At 41.6% G+C, this 25,115-nt stretch overlaps 1 protein-coding gene across 6 annotated transcripts in view; it reads left to right on the top strand.

Annotated features, from left to right (window-relative positions):
- The first annotated feature begins 846 nt into the window (after positions 1-846).
- Positions 847-25,115, top strand: part of KIF20B (kinesin family member 20B) — a 104,681-nt gene continuing 80,412 nt past the window's right edge. Inside the window, exons 1-3 of one of the 6 annotated variants that reach the window (XM_029932199.1) lie at positions 1,595-1,910; positions 3,192-3,398; positions 24,031-24,078. In XM_029932199.1, coding sequence (XP_029788059.1) covers positions 3,391-3,398; positions 24,031-24,078 — 56 coding nt within the window. In that variant the 5' untranslated portion in view covers positions 1,595-1,910; positions 3,192-3,390. Of the gene's footprint in view, positions 1,321-1,594; positions 1,911-2,487; positions 2,567-2,674; positions 3,399-24,030; positions 24,079-25,115 lie in introns of those variants that run through there. The other 5 variants (XM_029932200.1, XM_029932206.1, XM_029932205.1 and 2 more) reach the window with 5 other exon arrangements.

The following is a 25,115-nucleotide window of genomic DNA, read 5'->3' on the forward strand; positions in this document are numbered from 1 at the left end:
TACGATCCGATTCTTTATGTTTGAAATTCTGTGTAATAAAAAGTTAGAGAAGAAGTAGGCTTTGCCCCCTAGGCTAGGGGGTGAAGGCCTTAACATGCAGGAGCCATCTTCTGACCATGAGGCAGCAAGGATGAGGCCAGACAGGGGAGGTCAGCCTATCAAGGGTGGTAGAGCTGAACTCTAGAGCTGCTGTACCAGCCTTAGAATACTGACTTCTGGAAATCTTATTATAGGAGATAGACTTCCATGTGTCTAAGCATTTTTTTAGATGAGGTTCTTTTTATTTGCAGGCAAGAAAGACCATTCATAACTGATACAGTTAAGATCCAAAATAAGAGAAGATGGGTGCAATCTAGGTGATGAGCAAGACAGAGGGCACCATGGGATAGGAAAGTTCAGAACTTCCAGAGGGCCAGCGTGGCTGGAGCATCGCGAGGGAGAAGAGTGGGTTAAGATGAGGTCGAAGGTGTAGGCAGGGGCCTGGGGGATAGAGGCAGTCCATAGCAAACAGTCTAGATCATTCTGAACATAACAGGAAACTGCTGACAGTTTCGAAGCGAACAAGTGACAATAACTGATTTATTTATGTTGAAAAAGAGAACTCTGGATGTTACGTAGGGAATAGGGAGGAGCAGGAACAAGAGGGAAAGCATGGAGGGATCCAACAGGAGGGACCCCTTCAGATGAGAGGTGATGGGAGTTTGGCTCCAGAGATGGACAGAAGAGGACAGTTCTGAGAACTATTTTGGAAGAAAAATCAACAGAAATTATTAAATTAACATGGGGAGTTAGAAAAAGGAACAGGTCTAGGATAACTTCTGGTTTCCTGATTTTAGTAAGAGAGTGGACTTGGAAGAAGTAAGCTTCAAAGCAGTTACATGAACTAAGTGGGCAGGTATGTGAATCTGGAGGTGATAAGAGAGGCCTACACTATAGATACACATTTGAAAGCATCAGCATAATATTATATTTCAAGTTTGTGGTAGATGAAGTCATCTAGGGAAATATGTTGGAATAAAAGAAAAGACAAGCCAGGACCGAATCTTGAGAAGTATCGACATTGACACACGGTGTTAAGAAATGAAAGGAGACGGAGGATGGAGGCCCTCACAAAAGAAGGGGAAGCCAGGAGATGAAGGCTTCACTGAAATGAAGAGAGGAGAACATTTCAGAAAGTCCAAGCTAGCCTGATGCTGCTGAGAAGTGGGAAGGAGAACAATGAAGTGGACATTGCTGTTGACAATAAGAAAGCCATTGGCGACTCTGACAAAAACAATGTCGGAGGAGTGGTGGAGCTGGAATCCAAATCCGAGTGAGCTGGTGAGTGAGAGGTGATGGCATCGAGATGATGTCTGTAGAAACTTCTTCGAGAGTCTGCCAGGAAGGGAGCAGAGAAACAGGGCTGTGCCTGGAGGCAGTGCAGGGGTCAAGGTAAGCTTTCCCAAGATGGGAGATAGTGGGGCCTATTTGAACGCTGACAGAATGATCAGTTCTGTGGGGAGGGGGAAGATGAGGGGATTTAGAACCAAATGGAAGGACAGGTCTATAATAGGAGGAAGGGCCCCTCCTCCACTGTTGTTGAAAGAAGAAAGGAGAAGTAAATGCAGGCGCAAGGAGAAGTTTAGGTTTGATGATTGAAAGATAAGGTAGCTTCCTTGTCTTTTACCGAGAAACCTGAGGTCAGCAGCTGAGGTCATCAAACCTGAGGTCAGCAGCTTGCAGTGAGGCAAACACGGTCCTAGGGGAAGTTTGAGAGAGGAAGGAGGTGAAGGTAACATAGTGCAACATTCAATGTTTGTGTGAAACCGCCAGGCAGTGTTAGCAACCTCTCGAGGATGGTGGTAAGAAATGTGAAGTCATTTTTGATGCTCAGTAAACAGTAGCTATCATCATTACGAAACTCCGGCTAGGTAAGTCTCATTTAATTCTGAAAACACACTTCCTAAGTTAGGTGTTATCATCCTCATTTCAAACAGGAGAAAATTCAGTGCCTCCACATTCATTACGCTGCTCAGAATTAAACAACTAGTTTAGGTGTTGGAACTGGGATTTGATCCCAGTTTGGGATACTGTGAAAGCCAGGGTTTTCCCTCCTATCAGTTAGGCTGGGGTAGCCCAATCATAAGGGTAGCAGGGTGACTGGAGCACCTCTGGCAGTCCGAGGAGTGCCAGCTTTCACAGATCACCCTTGTCTTCTGGGGGTGAAGCAGAGGAGGAAAACTGCCAGCGCAGGCCTTCAGCAGCCACTCCTGCTGCGGCTCTGTAAGAGGTCACATGTATGTCTTTTATTTTATTTTTAAAATTATAAACCTTATTTATTTATTTATTTATTTATTTATTTTTTTAATACAGAGAGAGACAGCATGAGAGGGGGAGGGGCAGAGAGAGAAGGAGACACAGAACCGGAAGCAGGCTCCAGGCTCTGAGCTAGCTGTCAGCACAGAGCCTGAGGCGGGGCTCGAACCCACGAACGTGAGATCTGACCTGAGCCGAAGTGGGAGGCTTAACCGACTGAGCCACCCAGGCGCCCCCACATGTGTGACTTTGGATCAAATCATTGCCAATGGTGAGCAGCTGCTTTTACACGGGAGCCAAGTCAGCGGCTAGGTAGAGTAGGAAGAACACTTATTTTCACCCAGTGTTTCTCATTCAAATTATCTTTTTCAAATTTCAGGGTGGATTAAAAAAAGGTTTTGTTTGTTTAGCGGCATTAAAGAGCATGTGTTATGCTTTTAATTTTGTGGATCTGGAGGTGGGCCAGCACTCAGGAGAAACAGCTCATCTATTCATGACGATGGCTAAGAGGCTGGGATGGCTCCAGTGACCGTAGAGGGCAGGGCTGGTTTCACTGGGGCGGTGTGTCTGAGGCCTTGATTCTGGTTGTGGTTTGTTTCCTCCGTTTTTCTCCACGCCGTATCTCCTTCATTTCCACGTCTGGTACCTAGATTGGGACAGTGGGAGTGGCTTGGGCTGATGGTCACTCTCCACAGGAGTCGCAGAGTGCTCAGAGTTACGTGGTAGCTGGCTTCAAAAATGTATATTCATGCTGTTTAGTGTCAAACTGCTTGGTAGCATCAAGGAATGTCACTGAGAGGACTGGTGCTGTAATTTGACCACTAAGTCATTAACATGTGGACATTCTGAGAAGAAGCAACATAGAAGTGTTTTCCGTTCTTTCATCCTAAAATTAGATCAAAGGGCGTATTGTCAAGTTAGGCCAGCTGCCAGCCGAGGCGGATTCATACCAGTGTGCCCCTTTTGGCACTTGTCCTGCAGCCATCCTCGGTCTTCAGGGTACTTGACCCCATCTGCCAGATCCTGGGATCCCGCCTGGTCCCCATCAGCTGGGATGGCCAATGGCCTTGAAATTTTACCTCTTTGGCACAAGCTATGTCATGGTAAGTAAAGTTGTTATTGGAGATATGAAGATCCAAAAAATGTCCTCATCTTGTAATGTATCTTTAAATTCTACTCATAGGGATTTATCTTAAGCCAAATTCAAAATAAGAAAAATAGCTATATATACAATTGTATATTACAGTGCCATCTACATCAAAGGGAGCGATGGAGAGAGGGAGGGAAGGATAGATTATAAGTAACCTATGCATATGGCAATAAAGAATGATTTATTTCCTTTTTTCTGTTAAAGGTTTGTTTATTATTTATTTATCCATTTATTTATTTATTTTTGAGAGAGCGCAAGCAGGGGAGGGGCAGAGAAGGAGACACAGAATAGGTAGCAGACTCCAGGCTCCGAGCTGTCAGGAGAGAGCCCAATGCAGGGCTCAGACTTGTGAACCACGAGATCATGACTTGAGCTGAAGTCAACTACTTAACCGGCTGCGCCACCCAGGTGCCCCAAGAAAGGTTTTGTTATGCCCAAGATTTCAGTATCGTCCCCAAAAACCAGAGGCCGCCAGGGAGACCGAGTCACGCATGCAAAAGCAAAGGGCTTTATTATTACGGGCGTATAAGCTCAGGCTCACAGAACGCAGTGGATCCGTGCTGAGAGCCCCGAACAAAGGCGGGGCAGGGTCTTTATGGGTTTGGAAAGGGGGAGTTACAGGAAATTGTGACACAGGTACAGTGGTCCACTCAAAACATTTAGAGTATTAATCACTTACAGAGTGGACCCAGGACCCTCACGTAGGGTGTAACTAGCCTTAAGCAATAAGCGATTATCTATAGCTTCTATCTCTAGGCCTGCCCTTAGAAATGTTAAGGGTGTTAGCTGGCCTTTCCTGATTGGGTGTTACAAGGGTGGTCCCTCCTGCCTTGGGCAGTGTGTGTCCTATTATTGTCTAATGATTCTGAGAAACAGACACCTAGGTCTCCTAGGTCTGAGGGCAACTTGAAGCCTGTCATGGAGTCAGTTTGATTCAGACCTGCGTCCTTACAGTTCCTTTCTTTCAAGAGACAGTTCAGTGTAGGGAACAGGAGCATGGAATCATACTGCCCAAGATCAAATCCTGATCCTGCCGCTTACCAGCTCTGTAACGATTTGTTGCAAGTTATTTAACCTCTTTTGTCTTCTCATTTCTAAAATGGTAATAATAATAGTATGTACCTTGTAAGGTTGTTTAGAGGATTAAATAGATAATATGTGGAGACTGATTTGAATAATGCCTGAAAATAGTGAATTAGCATAGTAATAATTTTTTTTATTTTTATAATTTTTTTAATGTGTATTTATTTTTGAGAAAGAGGCAGAGCATGAGCAGGGAAGGGGCAGATAGAGAAGACAGGACGACACAATCTGAAGCAGGCTCCAGGCTCCCAGCTGTCAGCACAGAGCCCGACATGGGGCTCGAACTCACAAACCAGGAGATCGTGACCTGAGCTGAAGTCAGATACTTAACTGAGCCACCCAGGCGGCCCAGTAGTTATAAATTTTAAATTGTTCAAATGACATTTCCTGGGACATGCTTTGTGCCAGATGCTGGAGGGTTGGAAGTGACAGCATAATTCCCACTCTGGGGAGAGAGGTGAGCCTGCAGCATGCATGGGAAGTACAATATAAAATGGAGATACGTAGGAAGGTATCTAGGAGTAGGGAGGTGAGAGTGCCTCCCTCCTTCTGGGCAGGAGAGCAGATGCCAGGCGCCCCCACATGTGTGGATCAAATCATTGCCAATGGTGAGCAGCTGCTTTTACACGGGAGCCAAGTCAGCGGCTAGGTAGAGTAGGAAGAGCACTTATTTTCACCCAGTGTTTCTCATTCAAATTATCTTTTTCAAATTTCAGGGTGGATTAAAAAAAGGTTTTGTTTGTTTAGCGGCAGATGCTCTCCTGCCCAGAAGGCCGCGTTTATGCCAAACCTTAGAGGAGAAGGAGGAGTTTGCTGAGTGGACAGGAGGGGGCAGTGTGGGCGAGTTATTCTGGGCAGAGTAAACCCCATACACTGAGGTGTGCATTTCAGCGAACACAGGGAATATGGTTTGGAGTAGGGGATAGGGGGGTAATGAGACTGAAAATGCAGGCAAGAGCCCAAGCCTGAAGGCGTCTTGTGAGCCATTGGAGTGGTTTGGCCTCTAATGCATAGTGGGTTGGGAATCATTGAAGACACCAGTTTCTTCTGTGTCTTCACAGAGGGTGCTGTGTGGAGGATGGGTTGCTAGAAGACCACAAAAAGCAAGGGCACCAGTTAGAAAACATTTGCAGTAATTTAGGCAAGAGAGTATGTTGTTCTGAACCAGGGCAGTGACAAGAACAACAAAGGTGTAGCTCAGCTTTCTGGCGTTGGGGTCTGAGTGGACGGAGGAATGTGGTCAGTTAGGCGGAATGTCATATATTTCTCAACACAATCACAGTGAAGACGATGTAGCAAGGCGGAAAAATGTTAACTGGTGAAAGCAACCTACTAATCATGGCGGACCATTTATGACTGTAAACAAAGCAAACATACTCAAAGACGAGATGAGGAAGGGCTATGAAATAATCAAAGAGCTTGTTTTCTTAGGATATGAGGCCTGTGGATGCTTTCTTTGTTATTAATTTATAGAAATGCTCTTGTAACTTTGAAGCAAAAATAATATACAAAAACTACAAGGAAATATTGTGCTTGGAATTTTGCCTTTGTTTTTAGATTTCCTTTAATTCCTGAATTAGTTTTTTGGTAAGAGCTTAATGGAGATGGAATTCATATACCATACAATTTATCCATTCAAGGGTGCAATTCAGTGGTGTTTAGTATATTCACAGAATTGTGCAACCATCACCAAAATCAATTTTAGAACATTTTTACAACCCCAAAGGGAAACTTCATACCTATTTGCAGTCACTCCCCACTTCCCCTTAACCCCTAGTCCCAGAGAAACGCTGAACTACATTTTATCTCTATAGATTTGCCTATGCTGGACATTTCATATAGATGAAATCATATAGTATTTGGTTCTTTTGTGACTGCTTTCTTTTGCTTAACACAGTGTTTTCAAGATTCCTCCATGTTGTACATTTCTTTTCATTGGCCATTTCTTTTTATGGATGAATGATATTCTGCTGCAAGGATATACCATATTTCACTCACCTATTTGATAACTGACAGACTTTTGGATTGTTTCCACTTTGGGGCTATTATGAATAATGCTAATAGAATATTTCTATACAAGTTTATGCACAATATTTTGGATATATGTTTTCATTTTTCTTGGGTATGTACTGACTCAAAATACAGAAGTGAAGTGTAAATGGGCACCAAGGATAATTTTGGGAGTAATAAATATATTCTGTATCATGATTGTGGTAGTGGTTACATATCTATATACATTGGCCAAAACTCATTGAATTGTGCTCTCCCTTACCTTATGAGACTAATTGTATTTAATTTATATCTCAGTAAAGCTGACCCACAAAATAAAGGATGGAATGGTGGGGAGATGATTTGGAGCATATGAATATGTATAATGGTTTAACATTATATAATGCTTTTCTGTATACCAGTATTGCACATACTTTCTCATTAAAACCAATCAATCGGGGCGCCTGGGTGGCTCAGTCGGTTAAGCATCTGGCTTCAGGTCAGGTCATGATCTCACAGTTCGTGGGTTTGAGCCCCACGTCGGGCTCTGTGCTGACAGCTAGCTCAGAGCCTGGAGCCTGCTTCAGATACTGTACCTCCCTCTCTCTCTCTGACCCTCCCCTGCTCGCGATGTCTCTCTCTGTCTCTCAAAAATAAATAAAAAACATTAAAAAAAAAAAAGGACAAAGTTCCCCCATATGCTGGCTCTTCCATGACCTAGAATAAAAATAAAAAAGTGATAACTTTAATCACAACACCTAGAACAGAATCTCTCAGAAGCAAGAACATTTAAAAATGTCCCACCTTTGATTGCAATGCTCTTTTAAGTTGCTCTAATCCTTGAGCTTTGATTTTATTGAGAATAGAGTGTTCTACATCTCTTCCTTAGAGTTTCTGTATGTCTGCGTTTGTGTGCTCAGATCCTTTAGTCTGTGGTCTGCCTTCTCTGCTCAGTAAGGCAGGTTCCCTGGTTCCTATCAGGCTGTCTTTCTCAGGCTCCTGGGTCCCTTGGGTTCCAGCTGGCATTAGTCATTGGGTGGCACTCGTGACAGAATGGGTAGAATCTTACTTTCCTTTCCTTGGGTGGCATCTCCACAGCTGCTTCCCTTCTTCCACAGTCTCCAGCACCTTTGGGGATGTGTCTGCCATGGCTTCCTCTTTTTTTGGATGATCTTAACTCCTGGGCTCCAATTAAGCCACCTTCTCCCTGTTTTTCAGTCTAAGGGTGGTGGTGGCTTCGTGCTGTTGCTAACATCTGTGCTGCCTCGTTGTCCTCTGATTAGCTTCTCTGCCTCTTCCTCTTTCCCTCACCATAGAGTCTCTCTTCTAAACCATGGTGGTTTCTGTTCCCTTGGTGGGACCTTGGATGACAGACTGTCTCTGATCTTGACTCAGGACTGGACCTAGGCTTTACCCACTTTGCTTTAACCACTTCATTTGGCATCCCTCTCTAGCCCATCCCCTCAGGCACATTCAGTTATGACATCCATTATTCCATTATGGGCAGGTATATCTGTGTTCAGGAGGAAACTTTAGAAAATTAAAATTTATTTATCAAATTGTCTGGTCTAAAACCATCTAGCTGAAATAATGTATTTAATAGATCTGGAATCTCTGAATAAACATTTAGCTGCTCATTGCTGTGTAACATTTAAATTAGTACAGTGTAGATTTTCTTAGCATAATTAACACTAGTTTCTGTAATAAATAATTACAAATCTCAGTGGCCTAATAAAATAAATGTTTATTTGTTGTTTACAAAGAGTTCAATGTGGTCAGCTGGGGGTTTCTGCTCTGTGCAGTCATTTAGAACCTAGTATTGCCCTAGATGTTGACATCGGTCTCACATATGGGAGACAAGAGAACTCAGAGGATGTGGACTAGGCATAGGAATATCATATAGCAACTTTTTCCACATCTCATTGGCCATAACTCAAGCCAATGGCCCCCATCTAATGGCAGGAGAAGCTGAGAAATGTAGTTTAACTTAGTACCTAGAAGGAAAAAGAAATGAGCTTAGAAAACACATGGTCAGTCTGTCACAATTTGTCCTCTGGTCAATAAACTTCCCTTTCACTCTTCCTCCCATATATAGAGTAAATCCCTCTCCACCCTACCGCTGAGAATGTTTTCCAAAGTCACTGAACCTAGCTAAAGGCCCTGGGAGATGATCAAGCACCTCCATCTGCTACACATGTGGTACTTTTTGGTTGAGTAAAAGCTAAAAAAAAAAAAAAGAGAGAGAGAGCTATCTGTCCCCTTCTCCTTCTCATCCTCAAATATACAGAAGCAAACAGAGACAAACAACCTCAGTGTCCCAACTGGAAAGGGAAGAAATGAAAGACATAAAGTCAACACTTGTCCAAAGCTGTAGAGCAGGCATTCCTTTCTCCAACCAGGAATTGTCCTGAAATGTCTTTGTACTTTGTTTCTATGATAGGACTTATGTCATCCATAGTAGATGTCTGCCCTGCCATACTGATGGGGCATTCAAATAAAATTTGTCTCTGCTAATAACTTTTATTTTGGGAAAGATCCCTTATTTAGATTCTTCTACATAGTTAAAAGAGAGGCAAAAGTTTCTCTTGAGGGACGCCTGGGTGGCTCAGTCAGTTAAGCATCTGACTGTTGACTTCAGCTTAGGTTGTGATGTCACAGTTAGTGAGTGTCAGGTCTGTGCTGGGGACCCCGCTTGGGATTCTCTCTCTCTCGCTCTCTCTCTGCCCCTCCCCTGCTTATGCACCTGCACCCATGCACGCTCTCTTTCAAAATAAATTAATTTAAAAAAAAAGTTTCTCTTGAGCCCACAAGGTCTTGATTGCCTTCAGCTCAAAACAGTCCACATGCTAAAGTGGCACATTTTGGGGAAGACTTGTCCTGAACCCCTTCATTACAATAACAATTATAATAACAGCTAAAATTTTCTGAGCATTTATCATGTGCCAGACACTATACAAAGTGCTTTATATTTATTATATTCATTATAAAAACTCTCTATGGTAGACTCCATAATCTCTACTTTATGAATCAAGGAATTAATGATCAGAGAAGTTAATTTGCTTAGAGTCACACAGCAAATACCGAGTGGAACCAATATTTGAGTTTGGGTCTGTTTGACTGCAGAACTCTTGCTCTTAGTCAGTAGGTTATACACTCACATTGCCAGACATTTCTCACCTACTTCTGGGGAGTCTTTCCAAATTTAATTCTGAAGCTGAAATCCTGGGGTGCCTGGGTGGCTCAATTGGTTAAGTGTCTGACTTCTGTTCAGGTCATGATCTCACAGTTTGTGGGTTCAAGCTCCTTGTCAGACTCTGTGCTGACAGTGTGGAGCCTGCTTGGCATTCTCTGGCCCTCTCCCCACTCTCTTCCTTTCTCTCAAAAATAAGTAAATATTAAAAAAAAATAGAGTTGAAATCTTGACCTCACCATTTGGCCAATACAACACTAATAATTGCTATAGGACGGTATTTACCACCACCAATGGGTGGTAAAATTAGTGGGACAAAGTTTGATAAGAAACAGGATATAAGCATATTTTTAAAGTATCTCAACACAAAATATTTATTAATTATAAAGAGAGCAAGAGTAACTTTATAGCGGAGAAGCCAGGCACACAGCACCATAATCATGTAATGAAAGTTAACATACATCACGTGACTCCTGAAATGCTGCACCAAGAAGGGCACAGCATCACTTCTGTGGTATTCTTGCCAAGAACGTACAACCTGAGTTGAATCATTAGGACATCAGGTAAACCCAAACTTAAGGATATTCTACAAAATAACTGGCCAGCGCTCTCCAAACGTGTCAATGTCATAAAAGACAAGGAAACACTGAGGATCTATCTTAGGTTGAAGGAGACTGAGAAAATATGAGAATTAAATGGAATGTGTGATTCTGGATCAGATCCAGAACCGTAAAAAAATCATAAGTGTGACAATTAGTAAAATCGGAATAAGCTCTGTATATCAGTTAATGGTATGATATCAAAGTTAATTTCCTGATTTTCATAATCACACTGTCTTTATGTAAGTTGTGAAGCTGGGTGAAGGATATATGAGGACTGAGTTTTATTTTTGGTGATGAATTGTTGGTTGGGTTTTTTTGGGCACCTTTTTCGTGAGTCTGAAATTATTTTAAAATAAAAAGTTAAAAGAAAAGCCTTATCTCCCCAGTTTACTTGTTAAAAGTTGTTTACCTACCAAATCATGTCTGGGCTAAAAGTAAATCACTGTCAGTACGTCTCCACCAGCTTTCTCGTCTGTGCTGCATTCTGTGTTCTGTCTCTAGTAGGCTGTCACGTTCCTTTGTCCAGATGGTGCTATGCTCAATGGTGCCAGATCTAAGAGCGAGCTATTTACACCCCAGATAGCATACACTTGTATATGCATTATGACAAATTTCTGGCAAATGAAAGAAAAATGTTTTGTGCTAACAAAATCAATGTATTATGACAGTTTACCGTCATATGGAAGGAAAGTGTCTTGGGAAGGGCATTTTTATTCCTAATTCACATAAAAGAACATTACAGGCCCGCGGTAGCCCTGCAGGGACTCCAATCCTTCCAAAGCTACCACCAAGGGTACAACCTCTCTTCCTCTACATTAGCCCTCATCACAGGCCATCTCTTGGCAGGAAGGATAATCCTTTTCCTCATCTAACCCTCAGCAACAGAATGGAAACCGTCTGTTGGATTTTGAAATGTCCTGAGGTGTGATGTCCCCAGGTTGGTTGTGGGACCAGCCAGTGTGCAAAGAGGAATTGCAACAGGAGCAGTTGGCAGACCTCAGAGTTGTGAGACTGGATAGGCGATTCTCAGAGTTTCCCCCAAGGGCTGGCAAACAGCAGAGAGAGTCATATCAGGGAGGATGCTATGGGCTGCCGGTTACAGAAAAATCGAGTTCAAAGTAGCTTAAACAATAACGTTTATTAACAGGCAACTCCAGAGTTCAGAAGGCTTCCAGGCCCAATGCCATGAGGGCTCCCTTCCATTTATTTGATATTCTCTTGGTTTAGTCTTGCTTTGTGCATCAATGCTGTCTCCAGACTAGGACTCCCATGGTTAATAAGTGACTTACAGGAGCCAATGGGGACATATGTTACTTTGTTCATATTCTACAGGAGAAAAAGAAAACCTTTCACCCAATTGTACTACAGAAATCTTTCCTTTCAATCTGATGCAACTAGGTCACCTGCCCACTCCTCTAGCAATAACATTCCTCAAGGGAAAACTGTACTGTGTATGACTGAAGTCTGAGTTCCTTCCTAACACATTGAATGGCAAGGTAGTGGGATTACCGAGAGTGGTTTAGAATAAGTGAGATACACTTCCAAAGCTGAGGATAAGGTCAAATTCTGTTGCATCTCATGAAGGAAGAGTATACACCTGACCAGTCAGGGCTTTGTCGAGAAAAGGAATGGGAGACAATGGAAGCTGGGAAGTGAATTCCTGCCCCTTGTGAATCTAGGGTGTTGGTCTAACATGACCCTCCACAAACAGGATGCTTTCTTGCCATTTCTACTCTTTTTTTTTTTTAACGTTTATTTATTTTTGAGAGACAAAGAAAGATAGAGTGCAAGAGGTGGGGAGGGGCAGAGAAGGAGGAAGACACAGAACCCGGAGGAGGCTCCAGGCTCTGAGCTGTCAGCACAGGGCCCCAGGCAGGGCTTGAACCCACCAGCTGTGAGATTATGACCTAAGACCAAGTCGGAAGCTTAACTGACCGAGTCACCCAGGTGCCCCACCATTTCTTCCTTTTTATTTTTTATTTTTTATTTTTTTATGTCTTTTATTTATTTTTGAGGGACAGAGAGAGACAGCTCAAGCAGGGGAGGGTCAGAGAGAGAGGGAGACACAGAATCTGAAGCAAGCTCCAGGCTCTGAGCTAGCTGTCAGCACAGAGCCTGATGCGGGGCTCGAACCCACGACCGTGAGATCATGACCTGAGCCGAAGCCGGCCACTCAACCGACTGAGCCACCCAGGCGCCCCCATTTCTTCCTTTTTAAAATATGAGTTCTACCATTGTGGAAAATAGTATGGAGGTTTTTCAAAACGTTAAAAATAGAATCATCATATGATCCCACAATCCCACTGCTGGGTATATAACCAAAGGAATTGAAAGTAGAATCTCAAAGAGACATTTGCATACCTGTGTTCAGAGCAGCACTATTCACAATAACCTAGAGGGAGAAGTAACCCAAATGTCCACCAGTAGATGAGTGAATAAACAAAATTTGGTGTATAGTGTGTGTATGTATGTTATATTATATATTATATACATGTATATGAATATTATTCAGCCTTAAAAAGGAAGGAGATCCTGTCAGAAGCTATAACATGGTTGGACCTTAAGAAAATTATGCTAAGTGAAATAAAGCAGGTACAAAAAGATAAACATTATAGAATTCTATTTATATGAGGTATCTAAGTATTCAAATTTTTGGAAAAACCAAGTAGAATGGTGGTTACCAGGGGCTGGGGCAGAGGGAAAGAAGAGCTATTCAATGGGTGTAGGGTTTCCGATTTGTAAGATAAAGCTGTTCTGCAGATTTGTTTCATGACAATGTAAATATGCTTAACACTACTGAACTGAACACTTAAAAACAGTTGAGATAGCAAATTTTATGTTATGCATTTTTCCATCACAATACAATCTTTATTTTAATTTCGGAAAAAAGCAGGTTATAGAAGCCCCTATCCATTTTAAAACATAAGATACATTTCCAATAAGGAAAGAAAAGATACGGAAAAGGAATAAAACTCATTTCAAATAATGCAAAAAAAGAAAAAGAGGAAAATAATGCCAACATGCTCAATGACAAAGGACTCTTCTCTTCTTTTATTATACAAAATACAAGCACAGGATATACATACTTAAAATGGAGCATGGAAACAGAAACATGTCCTAGAAATTCTTCACCAAAAGCAAAGCAAGGTTTGTTTTGTTTTCTTATATATTCAGACAGACACTGCTTTTTTTTTTTTTTTTTGAGAAAGAGAGAGAGAGAGAGAGGGTACTAGTGGGGGAGGGGCAGAGAAAGAGAGGGAGGGAGACACTCTTAAGCAGCTCAGAGTCCAGCGTGGGGCTCTATCTCACAACCGTGAGATCATAACCTGAGCCAGAATCCAGAGTCAGATGCTTAACTGACTGGGTCACCCAGGTGCCCGTAATTAAGTTGACTGGAAAGCAGCCAAATGACAGTCTATCAGATACCCATTATGAAGAGTCTTTTTTTTAAATAGGGGAAATGCTTATTTTATAACAGCAAGCAAGAAAGAAAAGAGAGAATTCAATAGTTAACCATAACTGCAGAAGAAATGGGCAGCAGTAATGATCGTGGAAATGTGAAACACATGTATATAGCAACATTCCAAAAGAATGAGATGAAAATGGGAACAGTGGTTATTCTTTGGGTGATAGATCTGTAGGAGAGTTTTTCTTTGTACTTTTAATTTTCTTGATTTTTTCCCCTACAATTTATGTGATATGTTTAAAATGTTTAGTAAGGGAGAGAGAACTGGGGTAAACACAAAGATTGTGGGCCCAAGGGTCTCCCTTATTGGAAACCTGAACATTACAACACCTGTCTTGACTGTTGAGAGGACTCACTCCACCTCCCCCATCCCTGCTTTTTAATTTTGAGTGTGTTTTTGATGGTCAAGGTCAGTATAAAAATACTACTGCACACAGAAAAATAAAGACCCAAAATTAAATGGCTGTGTTCTCAGTGAGTTAACTCCTAGCCATTAAAAAATTGATTTGAGTAATACCAAAGTTGCAAGTAAATTAATTTATTAGTACTATTAAAAATTTTTAATGTTTATTTATTTTTGAGGCAGAGAGTGCGAGCAGGGGAGAGGCAGAGAGGGAGGGATAAAGAGAATCTGAAGCAGGCTCTGCACTGTCAGCGAGTGGGGCTTGAACCCTCGGGTGGTGAGATCACGACCTGAGCTGAAGTCAGATCCTCAACTGACTAAGCCACCCAGGCGCCCCGCAAGTAAATTAATTTAGAACAAAATAAAATTCTTGGTTGGAACAGGATTAAAATGAGTCTTCCATCTAGAAATATGAAATTATTGTTCAAATGAATAGAATTCAAAAATCCCCTGAACAAGCACATCCATGTGTAAAAAGCCATTTTGCTTTTCTTCTCTCTTACATAATGTATGTATTACAGATTTGAGAAGGTGCTTGGGTTTGTTCATTTAAATGCTCTTTGGACAGTGCTGTCACTGTGTTTCTGGCAAGCACCGCTCTAAATAAGCATAAACCATATGGAAATGCCAAGATTAGAATAATTTGGACTCTGTCCTTGGGACACACTGTGTTTATCAGTGTAACATGATGGAGCGTCCCTCTGTGGGTGAGACAGGTCGGGGGGTTTGGATTTCAAGCTCCTCTCTGTGAAGATGCAAGTCCCAGCACCTCGTCCCCTGGCGATCTCCATCAGAAACGTCAGGGGGCCACTCTGGGATCTGCAGCTGCCGCTCTCCCCTGCCCAGGGGCGCCTGCCCCGCGGCAACTGGGGTGCACACGGGTTCTCTTCAGGTGGTTTGCTCCAAGAGTGCTGTGGATCCAAGCTCCGCCTCTTAATTGTGGGCTTTGGAGCATTCAGTGACCTCATTTTTGTGGCAGGAAAATTTATTGAGAATCAATTTTTCATATTCTCCATATCCTGTGCTCACCACTCCCTTGCTAAGAAGAGTTTTAGTATTTTCCTGCCTCAGACTTTTTTGCACAAGGAAAGCAGCCATTTCCATGGAGCAGCTTTTTATTTTAGAAAAGTTTAGGGGTACCTGGGTGGCTCAGTCAGTTAAGCTTCTAACTTAGGCTGGAGTCATGATCTCATGGTTCATGGGTTCGAGCCCCACATCCAGCTCTGTGCTGACAGCTCAGAGAGTGAAGCCTGCTTCCAATTCTGTCTCTCTCTCTCTCTGCCCCTCCCTTACTCACAATCTCTCTCTCTCTCTCTCTCAAAAATAAACGCTTAAAAAATTTTTTTAAATAGTTTAAATTCTGCTAGATTCACCTAAATGTCCCTAGGAAGAGAGAACAAAGGGAAACTCTTTGAGAGCAACAGGAAGGGAGAGACAGACACCTCTCCATCACTAACTAAAGGGGTGCGGGTCGAGGGAGGATTTCTGAGATCCCAGTGCACCCAGAGCCGAGGCCGGGGAGGCAGCCAGCGCTCAGAGAGGATGGCTGGGCAGGGAGGTGTATCTGGAGATTCTGAATCCTAGGGACTGGGACTCCAAACTCTTGCAGATCCTTGACATCCTACGTCCACAGAACCATGGCATGTCCCAACCCAGAGGAAATTTTTCTGGTACAGAAAATGGGCATCTAGCAGATAGATTCTTGTGCGAAGCGAAGAGAGATGACAGAGAGGCCCTCTCCGTGCTTCAGCACGCTGGGCAAGATCCAGAATCTTGCGAGGGAAGTCTGAATGTTTTGGCTGTCATCCCCTACCATTGTAGTGGAATCCTGCTCGTTTTAATTAAATTAAAAACATAAAGTAAAAGGACATTTCTTACACATTTGGTATTGTGCATATTCCTGCTGTGTGTGTGTCTGAGCCTCTATTTCTTCATCATGTACTGGAGATCGAAACGCTTGCCTCACAGGTCGAGGCGATTAGGTGAGGTTAACAGGAGAGGCCCAGGAGAATGTTTAGGCATACTTAGTGGGTGCTCAGTTGCTGCTGATTCTCTGAAACAGTTTTACTTATTTCTAAGATGAGACTCCCCGTACAAATGGCAGCAGTTGGTACCAGGACTTATGGAAGGCCTCGGGCTAGGGGAGTTGAAAACCAATGTTTTTAATAGTCACTAGTTCACTAAGAACCTATCATAGGTCAGGCACCCTGGACTATACATCATATCAGTGGTTTAAAAAAATTTTTTTAATGTTTTTTATTTATTTTTGAGAGACAGAGATAGCATGAGCAGGGGAGGGTCAGAGAGAGAGGGAGACACAGAATCTGAAATAGGCTCCAGGCTCTGAGCTAGCTGTCAGCACAGAGCCTGACATGGGGCTCGAACCCACAAACCGTGAGATCATGACCTGAGCCGAAGCAGGACGCTTAACTGACTGAGCCAGCCAGGCGCCCTGTCAGTGGTTTTCAAACTGTTCTGCAGAGTTGTGAGAGTCTGTGGAGGGTGAGAGCCGCAGTGCAGAGCAAAGGGAGACCAGTAAGCTCGTATTCAGGGTTGCCTTCTCTACCTCAAGTATGTCAGTTTTGCTTTTACCTGTTCAATACATTGATCCTCTATATATGGTTTTGTTTGAAATGTAGTAGGTCTGTTAAACATGTTTGAAAACTATGATGAGGTTGGATCCAGAAGGCAGTAAAAACAAACACATGTTCATCTAGACTTCCTTTCCTAGTTTAACCCTAAAACTAATCTCAAGTGCATATGTAAATACATACACAGATATCTGAAGATCATGCTGACTTACAAGATGAATTACTCTAAATGGACCAAAAATTCTACGGGAATTGCTGAAAGACAGAAAGTAGAATTGGGATGGCACGGAAGGAGGGCGCTACTGTCCAGTGTTAATGAACAGGACACCTGTAAACTGTGAGAGAGGCTTCAGCGTTGCTCCAAGCTTGGGGGGAAATGGATATGGGGAGCAGGGGGCCACCCCAATCTAGCATTTGGTGTGATTTGTGTTAATGTTACAGTCAGGTTCCTGCTTCCAGCTGTGCTGTGCAGCAAATAGCAAAGACCATTCCAATGGAAAGTACTAGCTGGGCCTAACAGCAAGGAAGTACCCAAGGGGTGTGTATCCCAAAAGGAACTGGGAGTTCCATTGCCTGGAGGAGTTGCTAATGATCTCCCCAGTCTGGTAGTATGTCCTACCTCTTTCCTAGAACCACGGGAAGCAGAAAATAATAAATAGCCAGGCACTGGGACACATAGGCAGGCCAAAGGGTAGTTGAAAATGCAAACATGACACCACCAAGAATCACCAAACATTTGAAGAGAATCAAAGAGGAATTCCAGAAGGACAGACTAGAGGGAATGGAGGATAGAAAATATTAACAACAACAACAACAACAAAAAAGAATAAAATATCTAATCATCAATGAAAGGCAGGAAATTCCCAATGAAAGGGCCACAGATCGCACATTTGATGGTAACATTTTAGAGAACTAAGGATAGAAGATACTTTTAAAAAATTATCCCTAGATAGTGGTGCCTGGGTGGCTCCATTGGTTAAGTGTCCCACTTTGGCTTAGGTCATGATCTCATGGCTCATGGGTTTGAGCCCTGTGTCAGGCTCTGTGCTGACAGCTCACAGCCTGGAGCCTGCTTCGGATTTGTGACTCCCTCTCTCTGGCCCTCCCCTGTTCATGCTCTGTCTCTCTCTCAAAAGTAAACAAACATTAAATTAAAAAATTATCCCTAGATAAAGAAATTAACAGCTAATTTAAGCATATTATTTGGGAGAGGAAGAAGAATATTATCTTTCATAGAATTTTGCAAAAGTAAAAAAAAAAGAATTTTGCAAAAGTTACAGAGAAAGCCTGAAATAACATAGGAATGGGGTCAATAAATTCAATTACATATGCTTAGTTCCTAGGGTCTGTCTCACCGTATAAAGTTAGGTGTCTACTGGTGACACATATCAATGGGGCAGACCTTTAATCACATGCCTGGCTGATATTTCCAGTGCAGAACAGTGACTCCAGGCATTTCTCAGTGATTGATCACTGGAGGCTGGATAATATTAATGACAGAGAGTCCACCTTCTCATCCCTACACGATGGAGTGCCACTGTCTGCCTCCCCACTGAGACTCTCTGTCCCTTGCATTTCATGCTCTCCTGCTTTTGCTCACCCCAATTCAAAAGCAGTGCTCAGGGGAGAATGGGAGCCAATAGTCAGGTTATGTAGGGGGTCACATGATAGAACCAGATTCCTTACAAGAGCAGCTGGGTCATGAGCCAGTGGGAAGAGAGGGGCAGTTCTGATGGGGAAGCAGTGAAGACAACAGGGAAAGGAAGGCTAGTGTGGCAGAGGGGCTGCAGGATAACGTTACTCAAGGCCTGCGGGTAGCAAGTTCTAAAAATAAAGAGGATAAGCTGAGTGCAGTGTAGGAAATCAGATCTGGTTAGGTCAACTAGGACAGATATGGGAAAATGCTCCCAATATAGTGTTAATTAGAAATAACATGGCCAAAAGCCCCCTGTGAATATAGTTTGACCCTTGAGTATGTGAGTGTGTTTTCCTTATATCTGTTATATGCATGCGGCTGTGGGATGCTGAGCAGAGTAGAGAACAGGAAGGAATCACATGGTTTCCACCCTCATAGGGTTTACAGTTTAGGGCAATAGGGACCTGAAAGTAAACAAATGTTAACAGTGATTATCACAGGTTGTAAGATAAAGGTGAGTTTCTTTTCTTCTTGTAAGTAATATTTTCCTATATTCTACATAGTCATTATACGCCTTTTATAATGAAAGAAAAGCAATAAAACTTATAGACCCTACAGAGAAACCAAAACAAAAGGAGACCAACACATAGGAGGCCAACTGACATTCATCAGGCTAGCAATAGTTTTATTCATAAAACAAAATTCCAATTTAATTCATTCAGCTATGTTCAAGGTCTTATGACAGCAGCTGAGGATAGACACCGAGGATTAGGAATAAATCCTTATTCACAAGAAAGATTAAAATATTGTTTATGGGGTGCTAATGGCAGAGCGAGCTGAGGAAATGGTTAGCAGGCAAATAAGCAATCATGTCTTTGTCGAATAATGTAAAGGCTAATTAGAGATGTATGTATTTTATAAAACCACAGTGTAACTTGTTGTAGTGTAACATTTTCTATCCTCCAATTTGGGAAATGCTTCAATCTCCTGGATGAAGAGTTAAGAGATGCTCTAGTACCTATCAGCAGCATTTCGTGAAAGGCTCCCCTAGGCTGATAAAATCTGAAGAATGCTTACTCTTACTGTGCAAGGTCAATTTATTAACTTCAAAAAGACCTTGTCCTACATTTTCCTTTTAAGAGTAGGGGAATGGAATAGTAATGATAGCAATTACATTTAATGAGCATTTGCTCTATGCCAGGCATTCTACATTAATTATCTTATTGGGTCTTCCCAACAAACTCAAAGGTAAGTACCACAGGTCCACAATCTCTTATCCATAACCCTGGGGACCAGATATATTTTGAAAATGAGAATATTTTGGAATTTATAAAGAATTTGGAACATGGTACATATACTATTAACTTTGTAACATTCCAAATGATTATAGAATATGGTCTCTCTGTGGAGAAATGAAAATTCACACTAAGTGGAATAAAGACCATAAATAATGTTACAATTTATTTACATAAATAGATTTATTGGTAAATGAAATTTGTTGGTAAATAAATTTACCGGTAAATTGAATGGCAGGATATATACTACAAGTACTTAAGCTTTTCATTTCTTTTGTTGCTTATCATAAATATTTTTAGGGGCACCTGGGTGGCTCAGGTGGTTAAGCATCCAACTTTAGCTCAGGTCATGATCTCCTGGTTCGTGGGTTTGAGCTCCGCATCAGGCTCTGTGCTGACAGCTCTTCCCCACCTCACATTCTGTCTTTCTCTCTCTTAAAAAGAAATAAACACTAAAAAATTAAAAGAATATATTTTTAGTGAAATTTTAAATTTATATTTATGAAAAATAACCCATAACACATACAATGAATATGCATCATGTCTAGTTGTTTGAGAATCTTGGAGGAGCAGTTACTCTGGTGCTGTCCTCATCTGTGAAACCAGGCTGGAGCTGGAGCTTGAGGAGGAGCCAAGAATGGGACTCTCAAGAGATGAAGAGGCATTAACAACGAGGGGCCTTTCTAAAGACTTTCTCCAGTATCACTGTTCTCGTTAGGTTTCTGATTAAGCAGTTTCTCTTTAATTGGATAAACTGCCATGATCTCTTGCTTACTGATAAATGCACATTGTTCAAGGCTTGTAATGAATCGATCACACATTTACAGACTTTTCCCGCCTGCCCTCATGTCGTCATCATTATTACTACTATCTTCACATTGATCTGTACTTAACACCATCTCGGCCATTTCCCATCACTGAAAGAATAAACACACAACAGGTACATCATTACCAATGTTGAGCATTTCTTGAATGTCAGCCTCTTCCAACTTATTAACACTTTTGGCCAATAAACTTTTGGAATAAGTAATGAATTTTGATAACATCTTCTCATTATGATCTCCGAATCCTTTAAGATCTTCATTGGCCAGGTCATGTTAAAACATCACTGGAGCCCAAAGCCTGTGCCAAATATTAGTTAATGTTGACTCAGCAACTATGTAGATGGCATCTTTAAGACTAAATTTTTAAAGAAAGCATTGAATTTTCAGGCATTTGTTAACTGAAGCAAACATGCTGGTGAAAATAAAAGTGATAGCTCTTCCTAGAGCATAGAGTTCCTTGGTCATAAGGCTGTATTTCGGATGTCATGTTGGGGGGTATAGCAAATGCCAAAAACATTATTTTTCAACTAATTTCAGGAGGGAGAAGTCCGGAACAGTCGTCTAAGAACACTAAAATTTTGCATTTGTCTTGCCAGGAGTATGTACTTATTGAACCCATCAGAAAAGATTTCTCTGGTTACTGATGCTTTCCAGTTTGCCTAATAATGCACAGGGAGACTGCATGCACCTTTTAAACATTTTGGATATAGGCTTTTTCCAGTCACTGCCAATTTTGTCTTGTGTGTGCCTGCACCATTAGCACACCCAACAGCCAACCTTTGCTCGGCACCTTTGAAATCTGCCGGTGCCCTGTGTGAGCCACTGTCAGTCAAGGTTTTTCTAGGCCTACAGCACCAGTGCAGGGCTGTTTCATCAGCCTTGTACATTTGCTCAGGGCTCAGGTTTTCGGCCTTCCCGTATCAGATATTACCTTAGCAAATTCATCAATGTAATTTTCAGTGGCTTCATAATCAGTAGGAGCTTTTTCACATATGATACTTGATACCATGGCACTTTTTAAATTTCTGCTGTCTTCTGAATATTCATACTCACTTTCAAAGTTTAGTTCTTCATGGTATATTCTAGCTTGTTTCACAACCAACACACCAGTCACTGGCATATCTTTACTTCTTTCTGGTTGGATCCATTCAATCAACACATACCCAAGATCTTCATTTTTGGCCCTATGCAATGTTTTTCTATTTCTCATTAGTTCTTGGTTAAAATTCAACATAAAATTTCAACAACTCATCTGTTTCTTTAAGTCAGAGATGGAGCTGGTTTCCACAGCATATGCTTCAGTAAGATGTCTCACAGACAGAGCACATCAATATTCCATTTTCTGAGCTACTGATAAAGCCTGATGCTTCCCTTTCTTCTTCTCACTGTTACCCATATATTTAACACTTTTGGGAATTTTCACAGTAAAATTAATCCCTAAGTCACAAAGTGGCCACAAACAGCAGAGGGTGTGCGTGATAAATATGAGTATTGAGACATAATTGAGGCTTCAAGTTTGTCCATGGCCAGCTCTGCTGCCAAACAGTCTTGGTGCCAAACTGACAAAAATACTTGTGGGTTTCAGAGTTTTTGTTTTTTTTTATTATTTTTTAATATTAAAAATTTTTTTTATCCTACTTCGGAATTTCAGAGTGCCGATTATGGATTTGTATTAATAATTTTTAAAATTTATTTTTGAGAGACAGACAGTGCGAGCAGGGGAGGGTCAGAGAGAGGGACTGAAACAGGCTCCAGGCTCTGAGCTAGCTGTCAGCACAGAGCCCGATGCAGGGCTCAAACCCACGAACCGTGAGATCATGACCTGAGCCAAAGCCGGATGCTTAACTGACTGAGCCACCCAGGCGCCCCTATGGACTTGTATTAAAGATACCATTTTAATGATGAAAAGACTGAGGCTCTGAGGCTCGATTAGTAACTTGCCCAAGGCAATGCAACCACGATTTGTCTTTTCTGCCTCTATTCAGTCTTCTAAAATTTGGTCACTTTACCAGACAAAGGATTTTTGTTTTGGTATCACTGTCTGCTAGGATGATTTGAGTTGGAATATTTTTAGCAAAGGAACTTGAGACTTTTGGTTGTTTGACTGGCACAGTCAATAGCTGAGCCCCAGGCTGAATAATGTGAGGATGTCTTGGCAAGAAGTGGTTACAAATACTAAATGTGTAGTCATTGAATATAGATGTTTCTCTTTGTACCAAATTATCTGTTTGGTACTTATCTGCCTAGCCACTTATTGCCCCACAATGAGCAATCAGGAAAGCTGAAAGAAAACCGTTCATTTCCGATTACATCCTAAACACTCCCACAAATTTCCCTTAAATATCCACTCATTCCAAAGGTTTTTGGCTTGTTTTTTTAACTGTTCTACAAATTATATACCCCAACTGTGACTCAGAATTATTTTTAATCAAGTCCAGAATTAAAACATATTTTAGACAGTCCACTAATATACTTCTTTCAACTTGGAATTCATGAGAATTTTGAATGACTTCTGTGGTTTGGGCCGCATTTCATGTGTTATTTTATAACTTCTTTTTGGATCGCCATCTTTTCTTACTCATTCCCATCATTCCCATAGTTGTTTATATCTTCATCAAACATTTCATATGAACTACAGGTTTCCCCTGCTATCCGAAAGTGGAGTGTTCCTATGAAGTCTTTTAAAAGCCAAACGGCATAAAGCATAGAAACAATTACCTTTAATTTACATGGAAAATTTTCTGAGTGTGCCCATACCGCAAAGATAACCTCTCTCAGGCTTTTCTGATACCTTGGGATATAGCTAACAAATGTACAAAATACATCTACGTGAAGCACAGATGCTCACTAACAGTTCAAAGCTACAGAGGCTGGATGCTGAGATGCTGAGTGTAGTTCCTGGAGGAGGCGCTTGGTGGCGCCACTCTAGTTGCTGGGGCTGGTGCTGCCTCCGTACGGGCTCAGCTGAACACTGACATGACCTTTTCTCATGACAGCAAAAATCCTCTTTGGATTCCTTCCTCCCTTCCTCCCTTTTGGTTAGTGAAATTTTTTTTGGTTAGTGATTTTGGTTAGTGATTTCTTTTGGCTAGTGAAAAGAGTGCTAATATAGATCTTTAGTAAAAGTGAAGTGCAAAATGTGAACTTTCAAAAAAGTGTGGGTGTGGGTGTGGGTGTGTGTGGGTGGGTGCCTGTATGGTAGAAGACTGAAGACTGTTGATTTGGTCCCAAGTCCTCTCTTTTCCCATTAGGTGCAAGTGTAGTCATTGGGGCAGAGGGGTCTATGGAATGAGGTAAAGCACAGGCCCTGTCATCCCAGGAGAGTTTAAAGCCTAGTAAATAAATATGAGAGTGTATAAAACCCAATGAGGATTCTCTCCCTTTGGAATGGAAGAGATCATATTTGTTAGGTGGGGTTACATCACTCTTGTATTATTTTCCAACACTGGTCTCTCCTGTTAGATTGTAATAATAACTACTACTTAATGGGTGTCTTTGTCTGCCAGGCCGGCACAGAGAGAAGCTGTCATTCAAGAAGCAGCGGATTCAGAAAGGTGTGTTGACTTTGCCTACTGTCACAAACTTCCAACTGACAAAGCTTAGAATCTACCTATTTGACTATAATGCCCATTTTTCTTACCTCAACATACTCTTTCCTTTCTCTTGACCAAACATTCTGCATTCTCACTTCTCCCTTCACTATAGTCTAATCTCCTAATTTATGGTGCATTGTTCCAAGGAGTAAAAATTTCCCAACAAAAGAACAATTCAAATGACTGGTTTTGGGGAAGCTCCCTTGAACAATTAATCAAAACATACAGAGACCTGCCTGATGTTTGTGTTTCTTCTACGTATTTCTATTAAGGGCTAAGTGTTGTTTGGAACCACAGGATTTTGGCCAGTAGTGTTGGGAGATTCTGAATTGAATTAGAATGGACAGTGGGGTGGCTGGGCCGCTGCATCTTTCTGGACTACTATCAGAGAATGCAATGCTCTTGGGAGAGAGTTCTATGATAGCAAAGCAAAGTGCTTAAAAAACCCCTTTTTAAATGTAAGTCATCCTTTTAAGCTATTTAAAAAATATTCATCATAGCACTTGTCATTAGCTGGAAAGAAAAGCATCTCCAAGTGGCCTGAATGGTAATGGTTGCAATGCTGATTATTTCTTAATGTAACTGAAATGTTTTTTAGAAATACCAACTTTTAAAAGAGACATTGGTTAGCACTCACAGATAAAATTTTTACAAGATTTCTGTCAGATTAGTTATATATCAGCCAATAAAGTACTAAAACCTATTTTATCAAATCAGATCATGGGATATTTCTTCTGATTATAGTCAATTCCTATTTTATTTCCTCTTCTGAATTATTTAATTTTTACTATCTCCCAATAACACCTGAATTTGCCAGCTGCTGGACCAATTAGTTATTAGCTACATGACAGACATTGGCTATATGCTCATCATCTGGGTGTCCTCTTGCCGAGTGTACAGGAAAACTACATATCCCATTCTCCTCTGCAGTTAGATTGAGTTCCTTCCAAAGGATATGAGCAGCAGGAATGTACACCACTTCCAGACCTCATTATAAA

This window comes from Suricata suricatta, chromosome 2, assembly GCF_006229205.1.
Source record: "Suricata suricatta isolate VVHF042 chromosome 2, meerkat_22Aug2017_6uvM2_HiC, whole genome shotgun sequence".
Taxonomy (NCBI): domain Eukaryota; kingdom Metazoa; phylum Chordata; class Mammalia; order Carnivora; family Herpestidae; genus Suricata; species Suricata suricatta.